The sequence below is a fragment of the Stegastes partitus genome, unplaced genomic scaffold (genome assembly GCF_000690725.1).
Source record: "Stegastes partitus isolate 25-593 unplaced genomic scaffold, Stegastes_partitus-1.0.2 Scaffold159, whole genome shotgun sequence".
NCBI lineage: Eukaryota > Metazoa > Chordata > Actinopteri > Pomacentridae > Stegastes > Stegastes partitus.
In genome coordinates, this window is record NW_007577890.1 from 15,992 (window position 1) to 29,804 (window position 13,813).

General features: G+C 38.4%; 1 protein-coding gene across 1 annotated transcript; it reads left to right on the forward strand.

Annotated features, from left to right (window-relative positions):
- Positions 1–226: 226 nt before the first annotated feature.
- LOC103355581 (interleukin-20 receptor subunit alpha-like) lies at positions 227–13,444 on the forward strand. The gene is made up of 7 exons (XM_008279428.1): positions 227–386; positions 793–925; positions 4,157–4,332; positions 4,815–4,975; positions 9,650–9,812; positions 10,746–10,867; positions 11,927–13,444. The coding sequence occupies exons 1-7, from the start codon at positions 344–346 to the stop codon at positions 12,035–12,037; spliced, it is 909 nt and encodes a 302-aa protein (XP_008277650.1). The 5' UTR covers positions 227–343; the 3' UTR covers positions 12,038–13,444.
- Positions 13,445–13,813: the final 369 nt, after the last annotated feature.

Here is a 13,813-nt window from a genome sequence, read left to right on the forward strand (position 1 = left end):
TACAAACTCTTGAAGTTGACATTATAAAGAGAATAAACTCAAATCACTGATCTGACACAAGTGAAAATCATGTTTGCTGACCCCAGTGTGCGCCAGTGACTGTGAAACGACACCTAGTGAAACTGCAGGACTAAAACAGTCGACTGCATAGGGAGGGACTTCTGGGGAAATAGAAACTCAGCATTGTGTTGTAAGTGTGTTCAAGTCCCCACCCCCACACTCATACCCCCAGCTCCCTCCCATCCCTTCCTCTATATGGTGTTTGCTCTAACTTTAAACAGGAGCCTTATCAGCTTGTGCAGGACGTTTGACTGTGAGCCATAACACAGTACATGGAGAGACGATGGGGCTGTGGATGCTGCTGTTGCTTCTGCATTTTCACCTTGGTAATGCTCTCTGGAATGAGTGTGGGGAAGAGGTTGGGGGTTTAAAATTACAACGATGTGCCATGAGTGTATGTTAGCACTGAACTATTTGTGTACTGGTGAACTTAGTGTTTTATGAAGGAGCATTATTATTACTGTTACTATTATTATTGTTACTCTGAACTGAGATGTGTGCATTTATCATGGCACTGTGTATATGTGTGAATGTTGGTAGGAGTTGTAAAGTGTAGATCAGGTCTGTTAAACTTTCTGCTGTTCTTAGGTCAGTGATAGTCATTTAAGTACTGGAAATTTGTCTTTGAGAAGAGTGCAGATTTACAAAAAAAGACAAAACAATATTTCTGAAAATTGAAGAAACAAATGAAAAGTTTTGAAGTTTTTTTGTCGTACTCTCTCCCCTCTTCAGTGTTGTGTGTTTTCCTTCCTGCACCTTTCAACATTTCCATCTCATCCTTCAACATGGAGCACACACTGAGATTCCTGCCAGGCCCCCAAACCCCCTCTGACGCCACATTCACTGTTCAAGTCCTCCGCTCCAGGTATTCAAAGAAGTTTAGATAGAAAGGAAGAAAAGGCTCAGGACAATTGTTTGACACCCCAGTTAGTACTTTTCAAACACATGCACTGATTTTTGTAGAAACAAATCAGGAGGACAATTGCCAGAATAATCAAGTACGATCCTGTTAGTTCTCATCGATAATTCTGCTTAAATGAACTTGTTGCTTTGTCTCACAAAGCTTTGATCAGTGTGGTTTGGCATCATTGCCACTGTATTCATTTGGCTCTCAGTTGATCCAGTAATACAGAACTGACCAGTGCACCTGATTTGTGGAATGCATTTCATGTTAAATGGTCTACGAGATTTCAGATTTGTTAATAACTTTAGTGGTGCTAAAATGGTAATATAAATTTGATGAAGAAAACATTGGGGGGAGCTCTGGTTTGTTTATATTACTTTTACCCAATCATAATCGTAGTAGCTGCGGTGTTTTGGAATGCCTAGCCAATGGCAAGATTATACACACAGCCTACATCCAGTGAATCAGACTGTACCTTGTATGAACACATGTTAACTTTTACAAGAAACAAGAAGCATAATGTTGCCATGGACTAAGTCATTTCTTTAGGTCTTCATGTTTATATTTTGGAAAATGAAGTCTGCTGAATTAGCTATCAAATGCTTCTCTTTGCTATGTACCGTTGGATGTAATAACAAGTGTCACTGGATTGCTCTAAATCTGAAGAAATCCTGACACCCTGAGATTCTTAGCAGGAAAGTTCTGAAGTATTCCTACCACATGAGTAGATTAGCTTGTATTCATGACTTACTAGCTTATGTTCTCGTGGGTTCTCTCCGGGTTCTCCGGCTTCCTTCCACAGTCCAGAAACATGTTGAGGTTAATTGGTGATTCTAAATTGTCCGTAGGTGTGAATGTGAGTGTGCTTGGTTGTCTGTCTCTAAGTGTAGCCCTGTGATAGACTGGTTACCTGTCCAGGTGAACCTGCCTTCACCCTGAGTCAGCTGGACCCTAGTGAGGATTAAGCAGTGTATAGATAATGGATGGTGGATGGATGCATAGGAGTGTACTCACTTGTTTCATCCTGTGTATTGTTTACCATGTTCTTAGTTAGCATCTCAGTAGAATACAAAGACTGTTAAAGACAAAAAGTCTGATGTTCACCAACAATACTGCAATTCATCCGAATGGGAACATCAACAACAACAACAACAAAATTCATGACAACCCATTTAACAGCATGAGCTGTTTTACTGAGCCGTTGGTGGCACTGAATGAATACACACTAAAACTCATGAATATTCACTGTGTGGTCAAAATGAATATGTGTGTGCATAGAGATGTTTTTTGTGCCTCCCAATGAGGTTTCAGCCAACAGCAATAGAAAATTACCGGTGAATAAATGATAAGAATTGACAATTTAAAAAAGAAAATAAAAATAATAATAATAATAATAACATTTGTAACCAGTTTTGTGAATTAACGTTTCATTTACTCAGCATAATAGACATTTTGTTCATCAAATGGTCAGAAAACAAATTAATACAGAGATTTCTGTCAAATATGGTAACACAGACTGTATGCCTTTACTGGACATGACACTCTGAGTAACATACTTTTTTCTGGCATTCTGCAAACTATTGTCCTTTAACAATGTGTTAGTGTCATGACTCGGCTTGCCTGCTTACAGGCCAGTGCTGATCAGGCAGCATTGTCAAAACATATAGCTGAAATAACAATCCTTAGCGAAGTACTTCAGGTCCTCAAAAAAGATATACGAGAAGAAAAACATTTTCAAACTGTCTTCAGAGTCTGATGTGAATAAAGTTTGTTGTATACAGAGGCTGCATGAACAAACATGAGCAAAATCTCAAGACTCGGCTGGCTAACAATGTGTTACATGTCCTTTTACACGTTTGCCAACTCCCCTCTTTCCCCAGAAAAACTCAACACATTTTCTTTAAAACCAAACAGAAAGTTGGTAGTCAGCATTATTTCTGCATAGCACTGTGCAGTTTAAAACTCTGTAGCTGCGCTGCTTCCCTTCTCCTGCTCAGCGACGGGGTTCTCGCGGTCTTACCGTTCACCATCTTCATCGTATCGTTTCAAGGCCACGGTGCTTTTATCTGAACTCACACACAACCGCAGCGCGAGCGGAGCACAAACGCATCAGGCTGGTTGTACCCGGCCGGAAAACAAGCTTCAGGCTTCTGTAGAGTTTCACTGGGTTGGGTTTGTTCAGTATATTCATAAATGTCGGTTTGTTTACACATCATATAATCTAATCACACTATTTATCTATGCTTAAATTTTGCACATCACATTTTAGTCTCACTTCCACACATACTTAACCTTTCTAAACATATCTCTGGGTTTGTCTTTTATTTAACTCTAAAAAATCAGTTTTGTCTTTTGTTCAATTCATAAAATCCCACAGCATTAGTCATAAAGTGTCAAAAAGGCTTTTAAACCACAGTTATTAAAATGGTTTTGTCTAAAATGTGTCTAGGTTTGTGATTGGTTTCGTCTTTATAGTAAATGCACTTATGTTGTGCTTGCGTTACCTTAGCGTTTGCGTTGCAGTGTGTCTCTCATTCACCCAGCAGGGATGCCATGCATGCACTTCAGCCATTTTGTATCTCATCTTGTTTTTTTTGTGTATCTTTGTAGTCATTTTGTGTATTTTTGATTGTTTTGCATATCTGTGGTGATTTGTCTTTTTTGGGTTGTTTTTTCTTGGTTTGTTTGTTTTGTTCTTTTTTGTCCATTGTGTTTCTCTTTGTGGTCATTTTATGTCTTTGAGTTCATTTTGTGTCTCTTTAGTTGGTTTTTTTTGTCTCATTTGGGTCATTTGTGTCGATTGGTGGTTATTTTATGTTGCTTTGTGGGCATTTTGTGTCTCATTTTATCTCATTTAATCTTACACCAGATATTTATGCCTAACATTGAACGTAGTTATTTTTCTAAAGCAAATTTTTGAAGATTCAGTTTAAATTTATTTAGCAAACAAATGCGACTGCTAAATAAATGTCAGCTGCTGTAAGTTTAATCTGCCTTGCTCTGTTATACTCTGTTCATACGTTTCATTTTTGTTTCTGAAGACTTTTAATTACTGACTACCTGTGTATTACAACTATTTTAGAATAGATTTTAGCTTCTTAAATCAGGATGATGTACATAGCCCCCAATTGTGCCTTTTATTTCTGCTGTGAATAATTAGTTTTTGTTGGTGTGTTTTCTTTCACACTGGAGGAAGAACTCGTGGAGACCAGTGGCTGCTTGTTTGGAGCTGAAGGCGGGACAGACGTGTAACCTAACCAAAGCATTCAAGGACCCGTTCGATCACTACAGAGCCCGTGTCCAGGCCGTCACACCCAGCCAGACATCCAACTGGACTGTGTCAGGACGCTTTCAGCCTGTGTCAGACAGTGAGACACCAGCGACCTTGCTTACTTACATTTGGAAGTTGAAGAGTTGCAAATATTTTGTTAAAGTAAAGAGTTTTGGGGTCTTTTTTAATAGCACACAGGATGCAGTTTAATATCTGTTTCATGATCATACTGGCCAAAGCAATTTTTTGCTGTTTTAGCCAATTTATGTGATGGCTTTTGTTTTCATGAACTCTTAATCACCACACTACCAGTTGCTGTATTCCAGGCTTTTTTTTAATCCAAATTTTAATCAAATATATATTTTTTTATTATTATTTGAGTGAAACATTGCACCTACAGTTAGTATCCTTGAGGTGCAAGTCCAACTGATGGGGAATCACTTTTTGTCACTGTTCTCAGAGAAAAGACAAAAGGGAAAGTGGCCAATTCTCTCCTCACTGTCAGCTATCTTTGTAATAATTTATTTTTCATTGAAGCTCTTTCCATTTGATTGAAAGTGAGTTCATTTCTACCCATAGCTGTGTTGGGCCCCCCTGATTTGTCGGTGTCTGGCTGTGGGAACTGTTTGGTCCTGCAGCTCAGACTCCCTGCAGCTCCAGTGCTCAGAGAGAACCTGCAGCTGAGGGAGCTCTACAGAGAATTTGTTTTCCATGTGCAAAGAACCAGGGATGGAACACAGGTATGTGTCATGCTTAAAGCTGTACAATTCAATGTTTTTAGACTCATAATGGATCAAATAACTGTAAAGCAAAGAGGGCCAATCTCTGTGACTCACAGGTGCTTGTCTTTTGATTCACCTTCATCTTTACAAAGCCTAGAAGTCTATTTTGGAGTCTCTGTTTCGGTCCAAACACTGGGCTTTCTTAAGCAGTAATGTTGCGTACCCTGTAACAAGTACATTTAAGATGGATTTTTATCTATAATATATTAATATAATGGGGAACAAATTAGCATTTAATTAATGTAGCCTGAATGCTTCATAACATTAATAGCAGACAGACACAATTAGCAACAAACTGGTGAACACAATGAAACACTGAGCAACTAAAGTTAAATAAATAAAGTTCTATTCTATTCTATTCTATTCTATGCTATTCTATTCTATTCTATTCTATTCTATAAAGATACAGTGAATATCGGACTTGATTATTAAAATGAGCCTAAACTTCAAATAAATGATAGAAGGTTTTTTTGTTGTTTTTTTAAATAAACACTTTTATTTAATTTCAATATTACATCAGAACATAAAACAACATATCCCCCACAGACATCAAGGTATTAAGGATGAACAGCTTAATAGATGACTACTCATACACATATGAGACACAAACATACATACAGGCAAGCATGCAGCTGGCATACAATACCGACGTAGAAGGCATTGTTCAAAATAATAGAAGATTTTTATTATCAATTGCACGATATATCCAGGACACACAGAGTAACCGAAAGACATTTCTCTCTCACCTTGTATTAATGTCATACATTAAAAAAGGATCAAATACAGTATAAATAAAATAAAATATCTAAAATGGTAATGTTGCTCTGTAGGTTACAGGTCACTAAGAGCTAATCCAACTTTATAAGGTGGCATGGCAGTATGAGTGTTTACAGCTTGTTCTGCTGCCCTGAAGTGGCCAAAAAAAAATAAAAAAATCAACCAAATCCTCATGCATACCTCCAGTAGTGGACCATATGACACCTTGAGTAATACACTTACTTTTGTCAGTTGGGTAGGCATAGGTACGTAGTGACATGCGCGCCTTTTAATTTTAAAGACACTTATGTAGTGCAATGTGTTTCTCATTCACCCACTCACTCACAGCAGAGATGCCAATATGGACACTTGCCATGTCTGTTTATGTCTTTTTATGGTCATTTGGTGTCACCTGTACTGATTTCTTGTCTCGGGGTTCTGTGTGTCTTTGTAGTCATTTTGTGCCTCTTTTTGTGGTCATATTGTGTTTCGCTGTGGATATTTTGTGTCTCATTTTGGTTGTTTGTGTCCTATTGTGGTTATTTTGTGTCTCTGTCTGGTCATTCTTTGTCTGAAGTCCTTTTGTGTGTCTGGGACTATTCTGTGTTTCTTTGTCATTTTATGATGCTGAAGTTATCTTTTGTCTGTTCGTGGTTGTTTTTCGTCCCTTTGGGCCTTTTTGTGTCTCTTTGTGTTCATATTGTGTCTAAAGTCCTTTTGTGTGTCCGTGGCTGTTTTCTGTTTGTGGTTTTTCAGTGTCTCTGAAGTTGAGTTGTCTCTGCACAGCTGTGGGTTTTTTTGTTGTTTGTTTTTTGGTTGTTGTTGTGTTGTGTCACTTTTTGTCTCTTTGTGGTAAGTTTGAGTGCTATTTGGTCATTTTTGTAGGTGAAGTCCACAAGCTCCCAATGCTTTTAGCCCCATGCCCAGTAGGCCTGTTCAGTAACCTATCTATATATATGTATGTGACTGTGATTAGTAACTACTGAACTGATTGATTTGGGTTTGGTAGGTGTCACTGTGAGAAGTTACAGCAGCTGTGTGCAAGACAGCAGACCCATGAAATATATCAGTTTAACCTGACAAATACTCAGAACACATTTGACTGACAACTATAGCTAATTTTGTAAATGGCCAAAAAAAATAACAACAATGCATTAAATTAAGTATATTAGAATAATGGGCAACCACTGGGGCCATGTCCCCTTACTAGCACTAAAGAGTGTATTGTTTGTACTGCTGTCTCCGACTTGCAGAGGAATGAAACATGCAGTTTCTGCTGTCATCTCATTGCTGGATGCTGCCATGGTCATGTTTAGTGTGCATCAGACCCACTACTTAAAACTTTTAGTTCATAAAGATCTCAGAAAAGATTGTTTTTCTTCTTTCTGTTTGAACGCTGTTGTTTCCTGTCACAGACAGCGCATTGCTTCCCCTCCTCCTTTGCATGAGGTTTTTGCTTTGGTCTTTCTTCACAGAAAGGGTTTATAGTTAATGTTCAGAAATATTGTTGTTCTAAAACAGTTTATTGTAAAGTGATTTTGTAATCACAGAGTCATGCATTTCTTAGATAGCTACTCAATGGTGTCCTTCAAACCTTTGTATTGTTGGAAGCGTGCAAGGAAATGGCACCTACAACATCAAGGTTCATATAAAATGAGAATTTTCCATTTTTTTGTCACTAGCTTTCTCATTATTTTTTGTAAACACAAATCAGTTGATGTAAGTCTGGGCCTGCTCTCATTATTTATATAACCTTTACTTTTGTTCAGTCTCCTGCTCTGATAGAAGTCTGACTGTAACATGTCGGACTTTTTACGGTCACTTTGTGTTTTTCTGGAAGTAGCCCAATTAAGAATTGAACTCAATCACACATCTAATCATGAGTTCTTTTACAATTTCAATCTGTGCTTTGGTAAGTGTAATTAAGGGAAAGTGACCAAATTACCTTGATGATTAGAGTTTTGACAATCATAGGTTTTGTGTTTGAACGTTTTTTAAAAACGTTGAGATGACAATAGGGCTAAAAAAAAAAAGAAAACAAAAAAAGACTGTCAGGATTTGATGCATGCACTATTTATCTTCAAGTTAAACTCAGTTCAGTTCAATTTAATTTTCTCCCTCTGAGCAAGCAGTCAGCAACGAAGACAACAAAGAATTTCTGCAACATCTGCATGTTTGTCGTTTTTTTCTTCTTGAGCGTACATGTGTTTAGTTAGTAAGAAACTCAGCACTGTGGAATACTGAGAAATCAAAACAGCAAACCCACAACTCAACTTTACCATATGTCTTGAAAAGAGTCTTTGAAAGTCTCATCAGATTATGAAGTAAAACATACTTGCGGAGAGGCCCTATCTCAGATGGTACGTGTTTTTTAGTGAATGTGGTTTTTGCCCACGTCTTCCTCTCACTGTCAGTTTCCTGTGTTTAAGGAAACGCTCAGTTTGATGAGAAACCAAAAAGGAAAACTTGTCATTGACAGTGTACACACGATAAGAAGTTATCAGACCAAACAGTGGAAGCTAAACTCTTGAAAGTCATGGTTTCACATTAAGTTTTAAAACAGCAGTTTTGTCTGTGCTAAAATCTGGCATTAACAGACTTGGTGTCATTTTTACAGCATGTGTCATGTTTTGCATTTCTCATTGTGTTCTGCTGCTGTATAGTAGATCTGTCTAAAGAAATGGGTTGTCAAGACAAGTAGTGACAACTGAGCCAGGAGAGAAACCACCTAAATAAAGCTGCAGTAACTAATAATTTGCCAGTTACAGGTTAGTAAATCAAAAAACAGGAGATGATAGGACAAACAGAAAATGAAATAAGACTAATAAAGGGCAAACGTTTAGCGGACATTTAGGAAGCAGTGGTTAGCCATTGCACTAGGTTTTCGACCTCCTCCAGGTAGGCCACTCCTCATTGTAGCACATCAGGCCGACTGTGTCATCACTAATCCTTACTACTGTACAGTTGTCCTTGATGACAAACACAACCAAAAGCATGCGCATTGTTTTGTTTTACATTTAGAGGCTTGTAAATTTTTCTTCCTAGGAACAGACTACCAAAAGCAAGCTCTACGGTAACTTCCTGAGGCGTCTCAAGGGAAAGATCTGTCGTGAACAACTTGAACTGGCGGCGAGTGCCAATTTGCTAACACTTGTCCAATAATAGTGCATTAAAAATGCTCCAGGTTTTTTGGTTGCACAAACCAAACATAATTGTCACTTTCCACCCACCTTTCTCACCAGATCTGGCTCCCTGCATCTTCTTACTCTTTCCCACAATTTCATTTAAATTGAAAGGTTGCATTCACAGAATGGGATTTCCAGAGAGCATTTGGAATGTGGTAGGGGTGCTGCTCTTCTCAGTGCACAAAAGGCCTGAGAGGCTGATGACTGGAAACTTAAATCCAGCACTGTTTTTACTTTTTATGGGCATAGTATCTGAACTTCTTGATTGCACCTTGTATGTTTTTTGGTTTTTGTGGTTTTTTTTAACCAGTCTCTTAAAGCACTTTATTACTACAGACCTAAGTGCAACAGCTTGGTGATTATTGAGACAGGCAGAGTAGTTGTTTTGGAGAACCCAAACAATGGTGGACCTCTTGAAGTGCAGGGATGGTGAACTGGGCAAAGGAGATGCTGAAAGTGTTGGCCAACACTGGGCCAGCTGGTCTCTACATGCTCTCAGTACACTGTTGAACAGCATCTGAACACAAAATTGCCATCCGAGGAGAAAGCGTAATCTACTTGCAGTCACAGCGAGCCTTACCAAAAGCTAATTTAGTTAATTTTGATGTGGCTTTCTTTGCTGGACATGCTTACATTCAGACTCTTCCATTTTTGCTGCCTTAATCAACCTGCTTTGTGTGCTGTGTTTCAGTTCACACTGAATCTACCTTACGAAGAGGAGACTGTGATTACGTACCTGCAGCCAGGTGTGGAGTACTGTGTGACTGTCTCTGTCACATCAATCTTTAACTCCAATACTGTCCCGAGTAAACCTCAGTGTGCTTTCACCAGCCCTCCTTCACAAAGAAGCTCATGTACGTATTCTACTTTGATCTGTTGATTAATAAAGCCCTTTTAGACATTATGCGCAACTGCTTACAGAAATGTGATGGCAGTTCTACATGTATGGCAACATGCTATTTCACCTTGTTTTAGTGATAAAATTGAAGCCATTTTAACAGGATTCTTTAATCTTGGAATCTCATAAAGTATAAATCTAACAAATGCAGGTTAAACCATAAAAAACACAAGGAATGGAAAAAAACAAAAGAAATAGTGGGAGTCAGGGGGCTCCCTATAGGTGAGCTTTAGGTGCCCCAACAAATGAAATCAGTACGATCCAAATCCTTGGCAAAACCTTGGATTTTCAGCATGTAGACTGCTGCCTGAAGTTTGCTGTCGTTGCTTCACATAGTGAAGTGGATTTTGAAACCACTTACATGTCGATGTCGCAGGTGGAGGAGAATGTCACATGAAACGACAGTTGCACTCTAATATCTGCATCTAGTGGATCAGACTGCCACCCTCTTAGGCATTACAAAATTCTGCCATGAATTTCTATTTGGGATTCTTTATATGGTGAGCCTCTCGCTTAAAACCTCTCTATACTATAAACTATAGATTAGCTATAAAGTGAAAACACCAGTGTGAGTGTGCAGGGTCTGTAACGGCTAGGTGAAGACAGTGATGTTACATACTGCATCCTGTATATTAAAGTACTATATTGCTACTATATTATATATTACTAAAGGCTGAATAAGAAACTTTATTTTAATTATAGAAGTTCCTCCTAGATATAAATGTGCAGGAAAGGCTGGATGTAGAATCCTCAGATCAGCATGCTGCATTAGCAGTGGCTAACTGAATTTCTAGTCTTTCCAATAGTAATGGGCTTTCTGTATACATGGACACTCCAAGCAGTACAAGTGTTGGAACCTGACATATGTTGCTGTGCTTCTCGTTCACAGTGTCTGTGGTCTTCAGCCTGGTGGGTGTGTTCTCTGTGCTGGTGTTCCTCCTCATGGGGCTGGTTCTCTACGGCAGTCAGCTGAGCTTCAAATTACTAAGACAGCGCATACCCAGAACTCTGGTAACACATTCAACTGTATCTGCTGCGACTTGTAAAATCAAATGTTCATTATCACATCAACATTTGCTCTAAAAATACTTCAATGTGCATGGAGTATATTTGCATCAATATATCTGACCCATTTATTTGAGGAGCGGGATTCTAAAATAACTGAAGGAATTGATATTACAATTTGATTGTTAGCCATATAAAGCTTTAAGTACTGATTAATATATTAATCTACTGATTAATACATTACTCTACAGCAGAATATTTATATATAAAAATGTTGATTATTTGTTCAAGTTACTAATCATGTGTGAAGGCTAAGACTACACCTACATGAGGTCATCTAAATGTTAAAACACAGTTTTTGTTTCAAAATCATTTTCATCCACATTAGTCTTCTCTGATTATTTTTATAGAAACTTACACCAACAAATAACTCATCAAAAACAAACTCATTAGAAAAACAAACATGTAAACATGACACAATAAGAAGAACTTAATATGACAAACTGCATTTAGGATAAGTTTCGAAGTTTTTTAATTTGACTCACGTCCATTGACTTTATATAAAGATTGATTAATCCTTTGTGACATCATCCATAAGTTTCCTGAACTGATTTTAAAACTCAGTGTGGCAGCTTCAATCATCACCATTTTGGCAGTGCCTGACTCCTCCTGATTCCCAGCTAATCCACAAAGAAGCAAAGAGGTGGTGCATGATGGGAGCTGAGGCAGGCATGCAAACATCTCTGGGCTGTAGCCTGTCCTATGACAGCAGCCCCCTGCCACTTCAGAATTTTAAGCCTAATAGATTGAAATGAGTTGAGATGATTTCTATAAAAATTCACCCCCAAAACATTTGCCATAAAGAGGACATTTAGTTACAGAGACTAAAGCATTTTGGGTTTTTTTGTTTTTTTTGTGCTAAAATGTAAATATGTTTATTTCTGCAATAAAGTTGGCCATTTTAACATGGGGTCTAAGGGGATTAAATCACTTTTGGAGACAGAGTCATGTGGCCCTTCAAGGAACTGCAGTTTTAGGCACTTCTTTGTTGACTTTATTTTTCAGCCCCAGAGGTTGCTACTTCCTCATGTCCCTTCTGCAAATATGGAGACTCCAAATATGGGATTTACAACCACTGCTGAAACCAGCCACCAGGGGGCAATCAAGATACTCTGACTTTATTTCTGGAGAGCTGTCATGTTATTTTGTGGTTACCATGTTGACTGATGATATCAATGTCAATACAGGTTCACATTTGTACCTTCTCAAATCAGCATTTAAAATGTGTAATTACAGAGATAGAAGACAACCAAATTTAATGATGCAGGCCAGTCCACAAGGCAACTATGCTACAATAGCAGCAGTGTCAATGCTCAACAATATGCATGAGATACATCGATAAGCATCTATAGAATGGAGTTGTCCTAGTGGAACAGAAAATAGCATTGTGAGTGCTCACAAGGGAGTATCATCAAGGCTTTACCTTACAGTTTAACCATCAGTTCTATGAGACTGTATTTGATAAATAAATAGCAAATAACAGCCTCGCAATGAGAATACTAACATGCTGAAGTTTAGATTTAATGTTGACCGTACTCTATTTTTGCTTCGTGTGTTAATGGAATGGATGTGTAGTACTAATTTCATTGTAAGCCATCCAAGGATTTCACTGAAAAACCCCAAATGTCAGCATTACGATGGTACTCATGGAAAAATCAGATACCAAAGTCAATAGGATTTATCCTCTGGTCACCAATAATGACACAATTTCACAGCATCCAGTAGCTGCTGAGATATGCCAGTCTGGAGGACAGTAGTGGACCAGTGGGCCTAAAGCCATTCTAGCACTGCTAAAATGTGAAAAATCTTGTAGTTCCAACTTCTCTGATGTAAGTATTTACTTTGCCGTTTAACACAGTAAATTGAGTGGGTTTTGCACTGTAGAAAGGCCCCAAAGTTATGGGCATATTAAGGTTATAGTATACGTTGAAGTGCTCCCCTCAGGCCCTCTGGCCCATCGGAAAAGTGGTCAAGACTCATCATAGCCCTGATGGACACATTAGGTCAGCTGACGTCAAGATTAAGGAGAGAACCTACATGTGACCAGTCACTAGGTTAGTGGTCCTTCCTGCGCTGCCTTCTAAGGAGGAAGAGAACAGTTTTACACCTGTACCAGCAGCTCAACCATAGAACTTTGTGACCTTTATTAATGCACAGATGTAACATATACATTTGAGGGCGGCTGTAGAAAAGGCCCCAAAGTTATGGGTATATTCAGGTTATAGTGCTGTTGAACTGCCTAGTCCCTAAATTGTTGTTACTGAAGCCGTGTTGTGTAGATAAGTGAAATATGTTTAAAGTAGAATATCCGGAATCATTTGTAAACACTGTTTGACTTCCGTGCGCCCAACCCGCTTCTGTTCCAGTTGCACAGCTGTTGTTGTCCTGTATAGTTTCAAACACAGAAAAAGCTGTGATCCACAGTTTCTGAGGTGATTGTGGCCTTCTTGAATTCAATTTAAATACATTGCGATGAGGTGTAGATAAAACAATGACCACCAGTAATAAAAGGGATTCAACTGATTTGCCTGCTGTCTTCATTCCTCTTCTCTGCATGACCTGGCCTCAGGAGGTGTTCTGGCCAACACTCCCTGTGGGCATCTGGAGATAAACCTCGAACCAGTGACAAACTAAAGCTGATTCAAATTGTCTCCACTACATGCACTGTTTAATTTCGTTGTACTTTGTGTATGATGACTCTACAAGCATTCTAATTCTAATTCTAATGAATAACACAGTGAGTGGATGTATCCTTAGATGATAAATCTAGTGGTTTTCTAAATCTTTCTTCTTGTCAACAGATCCCATGAAAACACTTAAACCAACAATGGCTGTATCTTACACTGTTAAACATTATCAAGGAATTGAGTAAAATCAACTTAGATTTGTTAG